Source organism: Saccopteryx leptura, chromosome 3 (assembly GCF_036850995.1).
Source record: "Saccopteryx leptura isolate mSacLep1 chromosome 3, mSacLep1_pri_phased_curated, whole genome shotgun sequence".
Taxonomy (NCBI): domain Eukaryota; kingdom Metazoa; phylum Chordata; class Mammalia; order Chiroptera; family Emballonuridae; genus Saccopteryx; species Saccopteryx leptura.
This window is the reverse complement of record NC_089505.1, coordinates 117,735,309-117,754,419: the sequence shown is the minus strand read 5'-3', so window position 1 is coordinate 117,754,419 and position 19,111 is coordinate 117,735,309. Positions and strand designations below refer to the sequence as shown.

The 19,111-nt window shown below is 54.3% G+C and overlaps 1 protein-coding gene across 2 annotated transcripts in view; it reads right to left on the bottom strand.

Moving 5' to 3' along the window:
- PTPRF (protein tyrosine phosphatase receptor type F) overlaps nucleotides 1-19,111 on the bottom strand; it is an 88,322-nt gene that overhangs the window by 57,492 nt on the left and 11,719 nt on the right. For both annotated transcript variants that reach the window (XM_066376071.1, XM_066376072.1), the window contains exons 3-5: nucleotides 16,674-16,808; nucleotides 7,100-7,245; nucleotides 6,796-6,937 (exon numbers count right to left, since the gene is read on the bottom strand). In XM_066376071.1, coding sequence (XP_066232168.1) covers nucleotides 6,796-6,937; nucleotides 7,100-7,245; nucleotides 16,674-16,764 — 379 coding nt within the window. In that variant the 5' untranslated portion in view covers nucleotides 16,765-16,808. The remainder of the gene's footprint in view (nucleotides 1-6,795; nucleotides 6,938-7,099; nucleotides 7,246-16,673; nucleotides 16,809-19,111) is intronic.

The following is a 19,111-nucleotide window of genomic DNA, read 5'->3' as shown; positions in this document are numbered from 1 at the left end:
TACACTTTGGCTTCTGGGCCCTGGCCCATGTTAGATTCTCCTCTTGGGGTTCCCCACCTCCATACTACTTCAGGAAGATTCTTTTGATTCATTTACACACACACACCCCATCAGTTTCAGGCTCAGTCCTCCAGACCAGTGACAGCCTCCCACTCATGCCTCAGGCCCCTGCAGCCTAGCTGCCACCCCCACTGCTTTCCTGCCAGCATGCTCTCCAAGGTCAACCATGACTCCATGGAGATAAACCCAAAGGAGACTTCTTTCCGCGTCATCTTGCCTGACCTCTGGTCAGCAGCCTGCCCTGCTAACCACTCCCTCCTCCTTCGTGTCCTCTTTCCTCTCTGACTTCCATGCACTGCTCCGTTTTCCCTCCTGCCTCTCAGGCTCCTCCTCGCCAGATTCCTATGCCAACTCTCCTCCCAAAACAAAGAGTTAGCTTCTGGAGCTCCACCCAGGACCCCTTTCTCCCCTCTTGGCTCTCACTCCCTAAGAGTTGCCATCTCTTGGCCTTCAATACTCCATCTCCAGCTGTCCCTTGGACTGCCAGATGAATGTGAACAAGACCTCCTTGACACCTCCCCTAGATGTCTGCCCATGCCTCATACAACAGATTCCTAGGGCTCATCAACCTGCCCATTCCTGAATCTTGGAAAACAGACTTCCATCTAGTGGGCTGCAGAGCCAGTTACCCAGAGGCTCCCACCTCTCCACTCCCACAGGTAGCCAGGCAGGTCCCCACTCTTTCTAAACTGTTTGTAACCCAGTCTCTCCCCTTCTCTCCTACCCACTCTTGGTTTGGCCCCACTGCCACCTGTCACCTGGGCTGCAGGGCTGTCCTAACCTCTCACTGATCTCCCTTCACCCCAATCTGAAGCATACATTTGACCATGTCATTCCCCTGATTAAATCCTTCTTCTCCTGGCAACCAGAGAGACAGGACACCTCCCCCAGGATGGGGAATGTGCACACACATTCATTTAAAACCTCCAACTTGGCTACCTGTTCCCAAAGCTGCCACTCCACTGTGGTCCTGAGGCTGAGGGAGAGGAGAGGAAGCATGGGGGCCATGCACACAGCAGGGCTTTGTAAGCCCCTCTGACTAGAGGGGTGGGGGGCCCGGCTGGGCAGAGGGGAGGCGCCTGGTGTGTCTGTGGCTAATAGAGGCAGGTGTACTGCCCATTCCATGGGAGAACCCATTCAGAAGGAAGTCCAGGCCCTGGCCGGTTGGCTCAGCGGTAGAACGTCGGCCTGGCGTGCGGGGGACCCAGGTTCGATTCCCAGCCAGGGCACACAGGAGAAGCGCCCATTTGCTTCTCCACCCCCCCTCTTTCCTCTCTGTCTCTTCACCTCCCGCAGCCAAGGCTCCATTGGAGCAAAGATGGCCCGGGCACTGGGGATGGCTCCTTGGCCTCTGCCCCAGGCGCTAGAGTGGCTCTGGTTGCAGGGAGCGACGCCCCGGAGGGGCAGAGCATCACCCCCTGGTGGGCAGAGCAGCGCCCCTGGTGGGCGTGCCGGGTGGATCCCGGTCGGGCGCATGTGGGAGTCTGTCTGACTGTTTCTCCCAGTTTCCAGCTTCAGAAAAAAAAATAAATTAAAAAAAAAAAAAAAAAAAAAGAAGGAAGTCCACTTGGGCCCTGAAGGCAGATCACGAGAAAAAATGGGAGATTCCAGATACCAAGAAACCCAGAGTCTGCTTTCAAGGGCCTCCTGGCAGTGCCCCTATCTGACATCTTTCCCACCCCTATGCCCCGGGCACAGAACTCTCCAGGAAATGGATGTATGGATACAGTCTCATCTGCAAGGGTCAAGAATGCTACTGTGGTCATGGGGGGGAGGGGAGGACAAGTCACAGAGACCACAGTTACTGGACCCAGAAGCATGTATGTCACGCCTCAGTTGCAAGGGGAGGGGCAAAAGCTGGCCTAGGTCCTAGGTCTTCTGTAGCTACACACTGGGAGGTGACAGGTCCTGTTTCTATAAAACTAGCCCATTCCCAAGACACAAAGGCAGGCAACAGGAAGGGAGCACATTCTGCCACAAAGGAAGTCATCCTCTGCCCATGGTAGCCCTTCACCCTAAGTCAGGCCTGGGCCGGGGCAGGATAGCGGGCTCCTTGGGAAAACAAAAGCTCCCTTACCAGCTCGGGTCCGGGTCCAGAACAGCCAGGACAGGTTAAAACAAGGGCATATGATGCTCATCAGTCCTCATGTCGCCAAGGGCTGTTGCCAAAGGATTGTGTGTGAAGGTGGGTAGAAGGGCATTCAAGAGATCCTTCATCACCCCACAGGTCCCAAAGCCAGCCAGGGTCAGGGCCAGGGCAGTACCCAGAGGTTTGAAAGTTGGCCCCCAAGAGCCTGCCCCGAGGTCGGAAAGACCAGGTACTCCATGCAGGCACCTGGATGCCTGGGCCCACGTGGCATGAGCAGTATGCTTTTGGTCAGTCGGCAGACACCAAGGTCGGGCAGGAACAGGTAAAGGATGCCTGGGCTTGGTGGAAAAGAGGGGAGAGAGAGAGGAAGAGGAGAATCCCAAGGTCTGGGCAGGATTCCTGTCTGGTGCACCCTCCCTCCTGGCCTGGTTGCAAAAGAATGCTAGGTGCCATCACAGGCACTGAGAAGAGGTCAGACCAACCACTCTGTCCCCCGTTCATCTCTGTCCAGCTGTCCCAGCTGACGAACATCTCTGAGCAGGAATCCCGTAGGGTCCCAGCAACGATGAGCCCAGACCCAGTATCTCTGATCTCCTCCAGCACCAGATAGACAACATATTCAGCTCAGACTGCGTGCTACATAACCCCCTTGCTATCCACACAGTCTGTAAGGTGCAGACTACCTTCTGTATATACATACCCCACATACACATTGTCTGATGTGCAGGCACACACATACCCTGCATGATGTATACCATCTGCTGTACACACACCCCCACACACTGTCTGATGTGCACACACACTGCATGATGCACACCACCTGCTGCATGATGTGCACCACCTGCTGTATATACCCCCCCCCGACATAATGCTTGATGCGCACTCACACACAGTCTGCAGCACATCCCCTGCTATATATACAGACTGTGAGCACACGCGTGCTATACACACTGCACCACACACCTTATACACACTGCCTTGCCCACGGCACACAGGGCACCCACATCACACACAGGGTGCACAATCATCTGCTGTACCCATGCCCACAAGGCAAACGCTGTCATCTGTACCCAGAGCCCCCGGAGCCAGGCCCCCCAGGACAGAGGGAGAAACAGCTCATCCCTGTACCTCAGCCTTTCCCCCTCCATCTCCTCCTCCTCCTTCTTGGCCCTTCCAGAACCTACCTGAGTTACCAGGGCCCTGCCACACCTCTGCGGTCTGGCCTCCTCTGGGGTTTTCCTGACCACTGTCCTGCCGGGCCTGGAGCCCACTGGCCCAGATGAATCCGTGAGCTCCACACTGAGTTCCAAGACCCCCCCCCCCACTCCTGGAGGGAAAGGCCGAGAAGCAAGGCCTTCCTCCCCTCCCCCTTGGCTCCCCCTCCCTCGAGAGGGAAAATGTCAGATTCCCTGTCTCAGTGGTGGCAGCGGGCGGGTTGGAGGGGGAGTGATTCAGCCGCCTCAAGAGTGCGGAGTGAGAAGAGCTTTTCCTGCCATTACCCAGTGAGGGAGAGGCTGGCTCGCTAATGGCTTCAATTACCACTCAGACAGGAACGCTGGGCGGCAGGCAATGCGTCCCTCACAGCCCAGGACAGGCTCACCCCCTGCCAGCTCGTGCTGCTGAGCAGCGCCTGGGCACCACAGGGCAGGGGGGCTCCGCCTGCAGAGCTGGGCACCAAGGCCATGGTCAGGGGACTCCCAGGGCGCCAGTGGAGCTGAGTATGAGGCAGGGGCACAGGACAAACGTGCAAGCCTAGACTCCCTTTTAGGGGTGCACCAACCCCTCACCTGAGCCAGGTCGCCTTAGGAAGTCCTCGGCCACTCCCCTGAGGAGCCCACCTTGTGGTGAGTGCCCCAGCTCAAAGTGCCAGCGGGTCGTTCCTACATACACACACCAGGCATCCGTGGCCAGCACAGGAGGCTCAGAGAGCCAGGGCCGGGTGGGGCAGCGGGGCAGTCACAGTCTGGGATGCTTTCCTCTGGCCCCGCCCCCTGGCACCTTTGAGGCCTCCCACTCCACTTCTTTCTGCCAAGGCCAGAGTTGGTCAAGGTTATAAAAACCAATATGGGAAGTCAGCGTTTTGTCTTCTGAGTGCCGTGTTTCATTCAGGAGCAGGAGGGGCTCCTTCAGACCCACAGCTCCACTCCCACCCAAACAGGGAGCATGGGTAGGACAGGGACCTGCCCCTCACTCTCCTCAAACTCATCGGACACCTCCCATGCCTTAGAAGCACAAACATACCCCAGGCCCTGCTAAAGAAACTGTGATTCAAGAAGGCCCTTCGGGATGGAAAGAGCCCCTGTAAGTCTGAGTCCCCTCACCTCAGGCCCTGGAAGACCATCTTTGTCCCCTTTAATCGTTTAAAAGTTAAAGCTGCTCAGGGCAGTGTCCACAGAGGACCGACGGGCTTTGACGGGACGTCTCTTTCAACACTAACAAGGAGCCCTTTCCCTTGTATGAGAGCCAGAGAAGATGCCCTCTGGGGCAGAAGCCACAGTTTGGCCCTTCCTCTGCTTTCCAAATGCCAAGGCAGGGAAGACAGCTCACTACTGGGGCAGATACCAACAGGAGGGAGGGCATGGTTGAAATACTTGTCCTCAGGTCAGTCACTAATGGGGAAACTGAGGTCAGAGTGGCGGCAGGTCAGAACACTCAGCAATCAGTAATCCTGGCCCAGGGCCCGCCCCCTGGGTCCCCACCCCACAGGTAAGTACCCCCATGGGAGCAGAAGGTAGGGCTACACCATACAGTGCCAGACAGCGCAGAAGCCAGGAACTCCCACTCCGATGCCTGGGCCTCAGGATGTGCAGCTTCTAGCCCAACATTCCAGCAGCTATCATTCGTGATGGAATCCTGTGAGGTGCCTAACTACCTCACATTTAATCTTCCAAACCAGCTTGGGCAGTAGGTATTCTATCTCTGTTCACAGATGGAGCAAATGAGGCTCCCAGGCATAGTTACTTGCCCAAGGTCACGAGCAGACAGAGTAAGTGGTCAGAGCCCCGACTCTTAACCATTGTCCTCCCCTGCCCCTTGAAGCTAAATGGCCCCACCCTGTCTCTAAGAGACACGCAGCCCAGAGGAATTACTGAATGGATGCGTGTGTGGACCCATAAAGCCAGAGCATGAAAATGGCCAATGTGAAAAGATGCTCAACTGTTCTTGTAATCAAAGAAATGCAAATTAAATCGAGATGCCATTTTTTGTCTATTAACTTAGCAAAGATATTTTTTTTAAATGATAATTCCTACTTCTGCTAAGGATGTGCAGAAAAGAGGCCCTCTTATGACCTGCTTGGTGGGAGTGTAAACGGACACAATCTTCTGGATATATTGAAAACCTTAAAAATGCATGTGCTGTTCTGATCCAGCAATTCCACTTCCATGAATCTAGAGTAAGGAAATAGGAAGGGGAACACATCTTATCTGCAAGGACATGTATAAGGCCTAATTTATAAAAGCAAAAAACTAGGAACAAGTATCTGTTCAACAATAAGGGAATGGCTAAATTAGGGTACTTCTATGTGACACTTACCCACAGCCATTAAAAATAATGATGCAGAAGAATACTTAATGAGGAGGAAGATGTTCATGATATGTTTTTTTTAAAAACCAGTCTACAAAATCATTGGGCAGAATGTGATTCCACCCAACGTGGAGTGGGACTATAAGCAACTAATCAAATGTTAATAGTAGAGGTAAGATAACAGGGGATTTTTATTTTTCCTATGTGCGATTTCATAGTTAGCAAACTTCCAATAGTGAACAGGTACTGTTGTTGCAATTCTTTAAAAAGCAATAATCAATACTGTATTTTGAAAATACATGCAAACATATTCAGACTGATGTATTCATTGTGGCTGGGTCTAATCATGTCACTCCCCACCCTGTTCATGGCTTCCTATATCCCCAGGAAAGTGTTGAATTGTTCTTCCTCTCTTCTCTCTGGGCCTTCCAGCTCTACACAGCATCCAAAAAAGCCCCGATCTCTCCTGCCTCTGGACCTTGGCACAGGCTGATGCTGTTCCTTCTCCCACTTATCCTTAGGATCAGCTTAGACAACAGCTCCCTTCTCCCCTGTGCTCCCCCAGCCCCCTGGGCTGTGCCACAGCACTTATTGGAGACTGAAGTCTCAAGGGCCTGGTCAGATAACCTCTCTGGACACAAAGCAGCATTAAGGAGTGTTTGCAAGTGAATGAAGGAGCCATCAAGAGAGAGAAGACACTAAAACCCACACTCAGAGCCCTAGCCCCTGATCTAGGCTTTTTACAATAGGAACACAGCTCTCTGAAGCCCACCAGCAAGCTCCACATGAAAATGCAATCCACTGCCACAAGCCGTGTAACCCAAGCGGTACACAGCTGCAGCCCACACCTCAAGTCAGACCCCAGACTCCACCAGCACAATGTCTCATCTCAGCAGAATACAAAGACCCCAGGCACAGAGCTGGTTTCAGCACAAGCCAAGCAATCCAGGCCAGATCCAGTGACCATCCTGTCCATTGCTGATCTTCGTCAACCCCAGAACGGCCAGTTCTCCCTTCTGCCAAACACACACCAGCCCACGGCAGGGACAGGGGCGGGTTGGCTGGTTCTCCCCAGACATCAGTCTCCCCACCTGCCATGCCACATCGCTCCCAGCACGTACCTTCCAGAACGGAGAGCTTGGCACTAGTGTTGATCTCTCCCAGACTATTGGTGGCCGTGCACTCATAGATGGCTTCATCTCGCTGCACCCGCAATGGCTGGATCCGCAGCACGGACCCTGCCCCATCATCAAACTCAATTACCTGCCAGAGGACAGACAATTGATTACAACTTGCTCTGGGTCCGCCATCCTCCTATCTCCAAAACACCCCCGGGGAGAAAGACCAAGGGAAGCAGATGTAGGACCAGACTCTGGAGGAGACAGACCCTGAGCCCTGTCTGCCCCTTCCCAACAGAGGACGTACCTCGAAGCGCTGGGAGCTGACTTTCTTCCCCTTCTTCATCCATGTGATACGCGGCTTGGGTTCCCCTGTGGCTTGGCATACGAAGGAGGCCACCCCTCCTGACAGCCCAGTCTGGTCCTCAGGGACCTTAATGAATGCAGGTTTGCCTGGAGAGATGGAGACACCAAGTCACATAGCTCAGTCACTACAGACATGGCCAACACTATGTGGCAGTCACAGGGATGGGGTCGTGGCAAGAAAGATATATAGAAGAAATAATGGTAACTAACCTTAGTGACAGATAACTAACCCTTATACAGTTCTTACTATGTGCCAGGCACTCTTTAAAAAACTGTAGACCTATGAGGTGGGTGCTCTAATTACCTCTGCTTATAGAGAAGAAAACTGAGGCACAGAGAGATTAAGGGATTTGCCCAATGTGACACAGCTGGTTAGTGCCAGAGCTGAGATTTGAAGTCAGGCATTCTAGGTCTGGAGTCCATTCTTTAACTGCTACCATCTTTGTCTCCCATCCCCCCATCAATTCCAAGCTCTAAGACAAAGGTAAGCTGAGCGCTGCTGGGAACAGCCCCAGAATCTCCCCCAGACTTGTTACTCCCCCCCTGCTATCCACCTGGGTGAGGGTACCATCATCGACCCCAGGGCTCAAGCCAGAGACCGTGACTCTGCCTCTCCTCCGACCCCACACACCAGCAGTCCCAAAGGCCTAGACAGTCCACCTCCTAAGTATCTCTGGGCATTTTCCCAGGTGAGTGCTTGCCTGTAAATCTGCCCCTCCACCCTGCCCCCACTATTGCCTTCTGACGGCCTGGATGTCTCCCAAAGTGTCCACACAGAGGGAGGGGGAGGGGAAAAAGGCGGGGGCTTAGACACCACACTGCCATGCTCACATCACCGGGAGCCCACCTAGAGAGCACCTGTCCCTATGAATCCCACCACCCAGGGTCACAAGACCAGAGAAACCCAGCCTTCACTAAGACATAACAACACCTCGTTAATCCTGACAGCAGATCCATTTCCTATTAATCAGGCCAATGAACAGCTCCTGGAAAGCTAATGCCATGAGAAATGACCTTTCAGTCCACCTGCTCAGTGCTGATGCATCCAGGCTTGGCCTGGACCCTGGCACAGAAACATGTGTGTGCAATGACGACAACAGTTCACTAAACACCCACTCTGCACCGGGTACTTTATCTCACTTAGTCCTTTATCATTATCATCCCCAGTTTAGAGGCTCAGAGAGGTCAAGTCATTTGTCCAAGGTCACAGAGTCAATGAGTAGCACAACAGAGACTGGAATTCAAGCCTGTTTGATTCCAAAACACAAGGCACAAGACTTCATATGGTATTGTTGGAGGCCTTGTCAAGAGCAGAGTCAGTGGCGTGGTGGGGGGCCAGAGAAAGACCAAAGAAGGCCTAGGAGTACGAGGTGAGGAAGTGAACAGAAGAGTTAAGTGACTAAACAAGATTGGTCTGACTGGTGGTGGCACAGTGGACAGAGTGTCGACCTGGGATGCTGAGGTCCCAGGTTCAAAACCCTGAGGTTCCTGGCTTGAGCGCGAGCTCACCTGGCTTGAGCGCAGGCTCACCAGATTGAGTGCAGGGTCAGGGTCGCCAGCTTGAGTGTGGGATCGTCGACATGACCTCATGGTCGCTGGCTTGAGCCCAAGATCACTCACTGGCTTGAGCAAGGGGTCACTGGCGAGGCTGGAGCACCCCGTCAAGGCACATATGAAAAAGCAATCAACGAACAACTAAAGTGCTGCAACTACAAGTTGATGCTTCTCATCTCTCCCCTTCCCGACTGTCTTGTCTGTCTCTCTCAAAATAAATAAACAAATAAGCTAACAAATAAGTAAATAAACAAGATTGGCTGTGATGGAAAGAAAAAATATAGCACCTGCAGAAGATGAGTGTTGGAGGAGGGTTTTACATTGCTGTTTCTTTTTTCCCCCCAAAATGTGAAAGACAATGTTTAAATGCTGAAGGGAAGAAGCCAGCAGAGAAGAAGGTGTCAATCCAGCGGAGAGAGGAGGGACAGCAGACGGTCAGGGTCTCCAAGGAGGGAAGGGTTCAGGGGGACCACCAGGATCAAGAGTGATACCTGCGGGTACAGACAGTAGGGAGGGCTTAGCCTTGTAGGGAGCAGTGAGGAACCCATCTTACTGAGCACCCCAAGGCCCAGTGGGCTCTGGGGGTTTTATGTAATTATTAAGCAAATCACTTGACACCTCTGAGCCTCCATTTTCTCATCTGCAAGTGGTGCTGGTGACACGGGTCTGTACTGACGAAATGTGATGTTTGCAGACTGCTTGCAGAGGCTCGACACAAGGCAGACCTTGCGCGAGGGCAGCCATCACTCTCACTAGCATTATCAGTTTTAAAACAATCCCATGAGGTAGGTCTATTATCATCCCCATTTCTAAAGTGGAGGCTCAAGAGGTTAAAAATGGACATATCAGAGTGATTTGGGGTAGACCCAGGGTTTGATCTGGTGTTCCAAATCCTAAAGTCGGGGACTCTCTTGACTGCTCTTGAAGGAGTTATCAGGGGCGAGGGCAGCTGGCTCAGAGGAGTTATCAGGGGCCCTTGGTCGGGAAACAAGCCTGGTGGGGATCAGAGTCACATGGAGACAACACACAGGTTCAGGAAGCCTGTGTGTCCCACCCCTCTCCTGACTGTCCTCTGAAGGTTTTGGATTCCCACAGTCCGCAGCTGTCTGCACAGCCTGTCCCTTTTGGATAGGTCCTCTCCAATGAGATTCTGCTTCCTCAGGCTCCACCGGGGCAGAGAGCATCTCCTGTCCATCTCTAGACACTGCACACCCCTCCCCCACACTTGAGGACCTTCAGACAGCAACCCCTGCTCTCCGCTGCACTGCCACCAACTTGGCCCAGATACCACCTTCCCATAACTGGACCTTCCACCAAAGTAACAAGTAGTTTCCCAGCCTCTAGGCTTGTCCCCTCCAGTATATGCTTTATGCTACAGCCAGGGTGAATTAACAGCCTCTCTCCTGTGATCAAAACTCTCCAAAAGGCTCCCGCTGCTCTCAAAAAAACTTAAACTATCATGACAGACAGAGGCCTGACAGGTCTAACCCTAGCCACTCTACCTGGCCCCAGAGCCCTGGCTTCCCATCCCCTGGATAAGCAATGAGCCTGCCACCTCAGGGCCTTTGCTTAGGCTGTTCCTTTGCCACAAACCTCCCTCTTAAGACTATTTCTTTATCCACTAACTCCTATTTACTTTCCTTAGCTCAATTTAAAAGTAATTTCTCAGAAAAATAAAAAAAATATTTATTTATTTGAGAGGAAGGGAGATAGTGAGACAGAGCCCCAAATGCACCCTGACCAGGATGTCCTCCTGGCAACCCCATCAGGGGCTGATGCTTGAGTACTGAACTATTTTTAGCACCTGAGGTTGACACTGGGACCAACTGAGCTATCCTCAGCGCCTGGGGCCAATGTTCGAACCAATTGAGCCACTGGCTGCAGGAGGGAAAGAGGGAGAGAAGGGGGAGAAGGAGAGGGACAGAAACAGATAGTCACTTCTCCTGTGTGCCCTGACTGGGAATTGAACCAGGGATGTCCGCACGCCGGGCCAACGCTTTACCTACTGAGCCACCAGCCAGGGCAAAAATGTAAAAATGCAAAAAAAAAAATCCCTTAGGAAATATCCCTCAGTCCCCCTGTTGTCATCCCCACCTCCATTAGCTCAGTTCCTGGTTTAAAGCTCTCTGGTAACTCCATCTGTTCACGGTGTATTATGTGCTGTGCGTGTGTGAGGTGATCACTTTTTCCACACTTTGGGAAGTATCTGAGTCATAGCTGCTTCCCCACCTAGAACAATAGCCCCAGGCAGGGCCAACACCATGCCTGCCTTGCCTTCTGCCCTCTTGCAGTGTCTGACCCAGTTCCTGGCATGCAGGTGTGTGGGACAAGAGAAGGCCTGAGGAGGACAGAATCTGCAGCCCCTCACACACCGGGGGGGGGGGGGGGGGAGCCCCTGTGTCAAGGAGAGAACCCCATGGTAGAAACCCTCCTAGGCTCCTGCCTTAACGTGTCTGCACAGAAACTAGAGGCTGGAACCTGCTAAACCGGAATGGCCGGGCAAGTGTGCCTGGGGGCGGGGTGGGGCGGGGCCTCCACAACAAACAAAGAACCAGAAACTGGGGAGTGGCTCCCCGCCAGGTGTGGGTCAGGAGAGAGTGAGAGAAGGGGAAAGGCCTCAGTATCTGCGGAGGCTGGACTGGGCCCAAGGCCCGGGGCCACGGGGGAGGCAGAACACCCCTTGGAGTCTGGAGTGGGGCCAGTGCCTGCCCGGCCACCCACCCACCAGAGTCTGGCAAGACTAGCAGTGCAGCTCCAACTCAGTGCCGCCCAGGGGCAGGTCCCTCCCCTCAGTCCGGCCTCACCCTGCCTTTCCTCAAGCCTCCCATATCCCCTCACCACCCGAGGGCACCTCACACAGCACAGCAACCAAACCAAACTCCAGCTCATCCTCCTCCCCAAGCTCTGCCAAGCCCTCGGACCTTTGGGTAGCAGAAGTCGGACCATGTCTCCCCTCAGCTCCAAACCCTGTGCTTGTCTCCCCACTCCCCTTGCCACTCTTGCTCCTGCTAACCTCTCCAGGTTCACCTATCTGAACTCTTTCAAAAAACAGCACCTGCAAAGGGCCACACACAGTTCTGGAACATAGCTCAGCCCCGGTGGACTCACCAAGACAGGCCCGTGGGCACCTTCTTGCCTTTGTGTGTGCCCTGCCCCTAGGGCGCCCCCGGCCCCAAGCCTGTGGGAGCCTGCTCTGCATCCCAAAGCCCATGGGCTTCCCATCTCAGTCCTGGTCATCACACGTCCTGGTGACTGGTCAGATTCCCAGATGGGTGGACACAACTAGGTGACCTGACCGCTCCCAGTGCTGACCCAGAGGGTCTGAACGTAACTTCTGAGACCCACCGTATGCCAGGAGGGGCTTTCTGCTCTACCAGAATGTGACTCCCTCCCCTACCACAGGGGAAGTCCAGCCCTTTGGGCAGAAGCTTCCAGGAGCATGCCCTGGGGCACTCTCAGGCGGCACAGGCTGCTGTGACCATTAAAGGTAGGAGGAAATGGACTCTGAAAAAAAAAAAAGAAAAAAAAAAGAGGGCTGGCCTGGCACTGAGTGGGCACACCCCACAGGGTCCAGCACTGGGGACAGCCAAACTGGGCCACTTTTAAGGCTCCTCCTCTGGAGACTGCTATTTTGTCTTCCCTACAGAGTACCCATACACACTACACCAGGGGTAGAGAGAGCCATGAACGCCACATATTTTAAAATGTAATTCCGTGAGAGCCATACAACGACCCGTGTACCTTACTCATTATCCAACAAAAATTTGATGTTGTCCCAGAGGACAGCCGTGATTGGCTCCAGCCACCCGCAACCATGAACATGAGCAGTAGGAAATGAATGGATTGTAATACATGGGAATGTTTTATATTTTTAATGTTATTATTTTTTTTTATTAAAGATTTGCCTGCGAGACAGATGCAGCCATCAAAATAGCCATATCTGGCTCACAAACCATAGGTTCCCGACCCCTGCACTACACAAACAGCACCCGGAAGCAGAGCGCAGACACCCAATAGCAAGGGACCACCAGGCGGGGGAGGGAGCCCCTGGAGGGGTGATCTCCCAGTCCCTGAACCACCTAATGAGCTGGGGACTCATTAGAGCTGGCTCCAGTGACTGTTCCACCCCTCTCCCCCAGGGAGCCCACTCAGAGACAACCCTGGGTTCCCCAGGACACCCAAGAAGCCCTACACAAGGAACCCTAGGTCACGGCCTCTGATGGGGGGAGCACATACTAGATGCCAGATGCTTTGAACAGGTGACCTCAGTTAACCTCTGTAGGCAGAAGTGATTACCCTCATTGTGCAATAAGAAAGCAGGCTGAGAGAGCAACCTGCTGGAAGGTCCACAGAGGACAGTCTAGATGGGACTCCAAGTCTTCCCTGTCCATAAGGACAAGTGGGACGGCACTGTAGAACCGTGGGCCCTGCCATGTTCCAGCTCCACAGGCTCTAGAGTCTAGAGAGAGAGGGAATGAATGGTATGACAGACACATCCTCAGCTACTGGAGCCCTTATCTCCACCCACCACTTACCCCTCTAGCCATTAAGCATCCTGCTCTCAGCTCCTAAGATTCTAAGTAACTCGGCCATAACCAGGGTCCTCATTCATACCTGGTCATCTGGTTCTGCACCACTGCCTGTCCCACACAGTCTGAGGACAAAGGGGGAATGGTTCTCACTGTGGTTCTCCCATGGGCTCCATGAAGGAGCCCAGGCCCATCCCTGTTTCTTCATGAATACCCCGTATTAGCAAATGCCCACTCATCCTTCGGCCCCACCCCAGGAAGTCTCCCAACCTTCTTCCCAAGATGCTGAGCTCAGTGTCCCTGTGCCAGTGCAGTCCCAACACAGCACCCTCAGTAGCACCCCACACTGCAAGTTCTGAAGGCAGGCCTGTGTGGATTTTTCCCGCCTAGCACCTGACAAGCACAGCAGATCAGCAGAAATCTCTTCCTGCTCAGGACCGCCTTCGGTCCCATAAGCCTTCCCCTTTGTGAGAAGTCACAAAGCCCCAGGCTGGGGGAGCTGCCCGAGCCCGCGCGCCCAGGTCTCCATCAGGGCTGACTGGGCATTGATGCTGGGCCTCTGGCAGCTGCTTCTCCACCCCCTTCCCTCTGCTCCCCTCAGAGGCCAGGGCCCCCATTCATTTGTCTCGTTAAGAGGCCTATAGAAACACATTTGTCCGCTCCGCGCTTCACTGCTCCGGTCGTCAATTCTCTGGGGTGCCTGCCCTACCTTTTGCGGCAGCTCTGTCACACTTGCTGCTTGCCCCTGGCCTGCAGTCTTCCAAGCCCAGCTCAAGCCTGGCCACGGCAGGGGAACAGATCCAGAAGTGTGGGCAGTATAAGTGTAAGGCAGGCCTGGAAGGCAGACCCTGCCTCCTGGTCCAGGTCACCACAGCCCAGGCCCCCATCCCATGGCTCTCTGCCTGGGAGCAAAGCCAACTCACCTATTTCAGGGTCTCCAGCTGGTTCCTACATTCAAGACCCTGGCCTTTGGGCTCTGGTCCTTAAGTCCTTTAGGACTCTACTCTAAAAACTGTTCTGCTCTGCCCCAATTCCTACTGAGGGTCCAGACCCGACCCCACCCTTTCAGTCACTCACCCACTACATTCCAGGACCTGAGCTGGACAATGGCCTGACCCCCCAGAACTCAAAGTCCAATGGAACAGGCAGACCCAAAGCAGACAGTCACACTCAGGCAATCCGATGGGAGCGCAGAGGAGAAGCACGTGACCTGGAGGAAGTGATGGCTCCCGGTGAGCGGGAACTGGCCAGGTGAAGGGGTTGGGGAAGAGTGTTCCAAGCAGAGCAAACAAGAAGAACAGAGGCCTGGGGGGACCATGAACAACTGAGAGAAGTCAGCATGGCGGGGTGTGGGGTGAGGGTCAGAGTGCAGGATGGAGTTGGCAGACGTTGACAACACAGGGTCTGCAGAAGGGCTGAGGCTCCTAGGTTTGATCGAGGCAACAGGGAGGAGAGTGAGGGGTTTTAAACTGAGGGGGACATGATCAGGCTTTCATTTTGCAACATGACTCTTACTTTGGAATGAAGACGAGATTATGAGAAAAGAAGCTGGAGACAAGGAGGCTATAAAGGAGGCTATTGCATATAAAAGCCCAAACCAGAGCTGAGGGTGGCTTGGGTGAAGGCAGCAGAGACAGAAGTGGATACATTCCAAAGATATTTAGAAGGTAAAAGCAACAGAACCTGGTGATGGATTAGATGTGGGGTATGAGAGGGAGGAGGCAGGGAGGAGGCCCATGTTTCTGACTTGGGTGGCTGGGTGGGTGGTAATGCCATTCGCCAGGAGAGAAAACACAGGAAGACAAGCAGGTTTGGGGGGATAAGAGTGAGGGGTACAGGTTGGGACACGTCGGGTCTGAAGCAGGAAGGAAAGGAGAATAACTATTCTCCCAGATGTGTTGACTCTGTAAGGCCAACGAGGCAGTCCACACTCTGCCTTCAATTCAAGCTCTGGGTCTGAAGGCCCAGGGCGCCTCGGGGTGCAGGTGGGGGTGGGGGTGGGGGTGGGCTCGGGGAACAGGATGGTACTGCAATGTCCAAGGGCTACTGATCACACCTGACTCTTGACAAGCCTTCACCTCCCTACCAATGTGGGAAGCGCAGGTAACTTCTACCTCAACCTGCCCTTACAGGCTCAAGCTCTATCTAACCAGGCCTGGAGACCACCCCTCTCCCTAACCCCGCCCTACTGCGGCTTGTCCAGCTCTCTCATTGTCAGCACCTCCCCGCTCCTGTTACCCCTCACCCCACACCCTGGGAGGAATACCCTCCCCTCCCTCTTGCCCTTCCAGCCCCACCAGGGCCCAGCCAGGGAGGACAAAGGGCAGGAGCTCCAGTCCAACCCCTCTCCAGATCTGGTCCTGAATAATTAATGAGCCATTAGGAGAAAGGGCCTGGGTGGGGCAAGGAGAGAGAGCTTTGCCTAGAGACTTGGAGGGGGGGGGTGGTAAAACCCTATGGCCTGCTGACCCCCAGGGTGACCCCTGGGTTGGCCATTGGCCACCTCTGGGCTCTAGATAGACTGGGAACAGCCCCTTCCCCCAGGGACCTTGGTTCCGACCTCACCCCTCCCCCTCAGTGCGCAGATTGGCTAAATCAGCCCTGTGCCCCGCCTCCCACCAGTAACCAAGCAGTGGTAACCATGGCGACTGGGCGGGCTGCGGCCAGTCTCATAGTGCCAGGCAGGGGGAAGGGCAGCAGGAAAAGGACCAAAGTTCGGAGTTGGATCTGGGCAGGGGACAATCCCACCTCCCTCAACACACACACAGGGGTGCTGGAGTTCAGCTGTCGTCTGGTGGAGTGTAATCTTCCCCAGACTCCCCCAGCTGGGAGAGCGGCCGCCCCTTTCCTTGAAGATCCAGGAGAGGGAAAGGAGGGGCTCAGTGCTTCCACATCTGGATCCCGGGTTCTAGCCCAGGGGAAAAGTTGTAATGGCTCCACCTTCTGAGCCTCCCTGGATCTGTGGACACCTGTGGCATTTCATTCCCATGTCCATACACATTTCCTGTGCATCACCCCCACCCGCATTCCCACGCCAACCCCGACATGGCTCACGCTGTGCCTTCTGTACAGATCTGCAGTGGCAAACACAGCTCATGCCTGAGCACGTCACCCAATGACCACATGAATCCCAGACATGTCTCACCCCCAGCCCATAAAACAGGGTCATGCTTAGACATGCCTAACCCTGCCATGCCATAAGGGACATGCGGGCATTCCACAGAATGCAACCAGGCAGCATGGGGGCGGGATACGAATTGGATGGGGGCTCTCCATGTGGTGGGCTCTCTCCAGGACAGCAGAAGGTCTGGAGGAGTACCCAGCCATCCTGTCTTTCCTAGTAGCTGGTCCTGCCCTCCATCCCAGAGTTCTGCTAGGAGGGATGCCACCTTTTGACCTGTTAGATCCCACAGTGTAAGGGGTCAGACTTACTGTCGCCATGGGCGCCCGCCACCAAACCAAGCATCACAAGTGCGGGCACAAGGGGCACCATCGTCCTCCCTGGGGCTGGTTCAGGGGCCATCCAGGGCTCTAGCACCACAGCCGGCCACAGCCCAGACAATCTACCTGTGATGGAGAGAAGGGCAAGCTGGTTAGCTGGTATCTATCCACCAGTGTCTCTATAGAACACCCAATGCCACCTCTTGGACTTCCTCACCACCCAGACTCTTGCTCATCCTCACTGACCATCCAGAGCCCAGTTCAGCAGACCCCGACCCCCTGCACTGTTCAATGATCACCCATACCTGTGACCACCGAGGCTCCTCACTGATCACCCAGTGACCCCCACAAAATAGTCCAATAGTCACACTACAGGGAGAGAGTACAAGAGGCCTTCAGATCATTCCCTAAACCTGAATGGGGAAGGGGGAACAGTGGGCTACTACAACCAGATGGTGTGCAGGGATGCTCCATCCAGATCCTGAGTTTCCAGCTCACCTCCTTAGGAATCAGAGATACACAGAGACCAGACAAAACAAGACAGAGACAGAGGTCAGGGAGAAGTTAGCTGATCCATACAGGCTAGGGACTCCAGAGCCCCTAGGGTACCCTGTCCCCCTCTTCTTCCCAGCAGGGAGGGAACAGGCAGGTGGCCAGACCCCACATGCTCAGTGCAGACCTGAGCACAAACTTGGCAGTGGCAGACAGGATCCAGGTATCAGGCTTGAAGTCAAAGCCACAACCAGTCCAGGCTCACCAGGACACGTTCTTGACAAGCTGCAGCTGCCCACCTGGCCACCCTCATCCTACCCCATTTCCACGGCACCTTCCTACTCCGCAGGGAAACTACAGGGAGGCCCTGCCGGCCAGGAGTGAGGGGTGTTAAATCCTAGAGTCAACCCCACACCTCCCTGCCCTTGTCCCAACAGGGGCATGGGCGAACTTCACAGAGCCACATGCTCAGAAGCACCGCTCATGATGAGACAGGAACTTCTGCGTGGGCAAGACCGAATTCGGGACTGAGCATCTCCAGGACTTTGCTCACTGGGTTCCTTCTGGGGGTTCCCTCCCCACCCTGCCAGGAACCTGACTGAAGCCACCATGCAGTACAAATTGACTGCTTTCAGGCCCCATCCCCAACGGGAACCCCTGAGGGTCTCCCTCCCATGTCCCCTACATAGGGGGCTTCAGGGGATTCATACCAGTATGAATTCATACCAGTACCCACCAGCTTGCTCATACCTTCCTCTGAGCAGAAGCTGGCACATAAGTCCCTCATTGATGCTCTAAAACTGCCACAAGACATAGAGGGAGAGGGAGTGACAGTGAATATATCTTTGGGCCTTGCAGTGGCGCCCACTGCCTCTGCTGAGAGAGCTGTGAGCAGAGCCAGGGCCTAGCTAACCGACAATAGTAAGAAAATTTGCAAGGAGGTGACAGGACTGATGAACAGGAAGGGGCAGGGTTCAAAGACTGCTCTGCTCCTTCCTAGAACTTGAACCCTGGGTGCAACTAAGACAGTCAAAGGTCGTCAGATCAGAAGACAGGAGGTGAGCAAAGGTGCTGGGACAAAGCAGGCAGGACCGTGAAGTGGAACAGGGGCTAAACACAAAGGAAGTAAGAGTGGGAGATGTCCCTTGTCCCAGGTCTTGCCAAAATCTGAGACAGGAGCTGAACAGCAAAAGCAATCAAGTTGAAGGGGCTTGGCATCCAGCCCCACCTGCATTACACCTGGGGTTCTGCTCGGGCGGCCAAGGCCAGGGGAGAGGGAGCCCACAGTGATGCTCTGCATGGCCAGTTTGGGATGGAGGTCACATCTCACAAAGCCCTGTCTGGGCCTGGACACCACGGCACTGTGGTGCAGCAGTGAAGACAACAATAGAATTCAATGTCCCAGCAGACATCAGGTGGCGAAATGCCCAGCCAGGCTGTCGTGAGGATATGGTCCACTGACACAACCATCCTCGGCCCCAGGGACAGATACCGTGGCTCAGAGCTCAGTGGCGTGCTGCACCAAAGGACAGGGGCAGAGAGGGGCCTGGGACAGGCATCATGGAGTAACAACACAGTACTCAGAGGTTTAACCTCAGGTGTAAGTAGCTGGTGTAAACCCCCTCACTGTGGGCATTGCAAGGACTTAACCCTCAGGAACATGCATCGTGGGGGCAAATCTCCCTGGTATGGGCACAAAGGGGATGAAGCTACAAAGAACAGACGTTATGGAGGCACCGCTGCACAGCACAGTCACCCTGGAATGGAACTCCCCAATACAATCATCACAGAGATTTAATCCCCTGTAGCTGCCTCGGTGCATACAGCAGTGTGACACCCAGGGGCAGACATCACAGAGCTGTGGCTGTCTGGTCCAGACAGCAACATAGTGTACACTGCGGATCCTATCATGGGAGTGTAGCTGCCTGACAGGCATC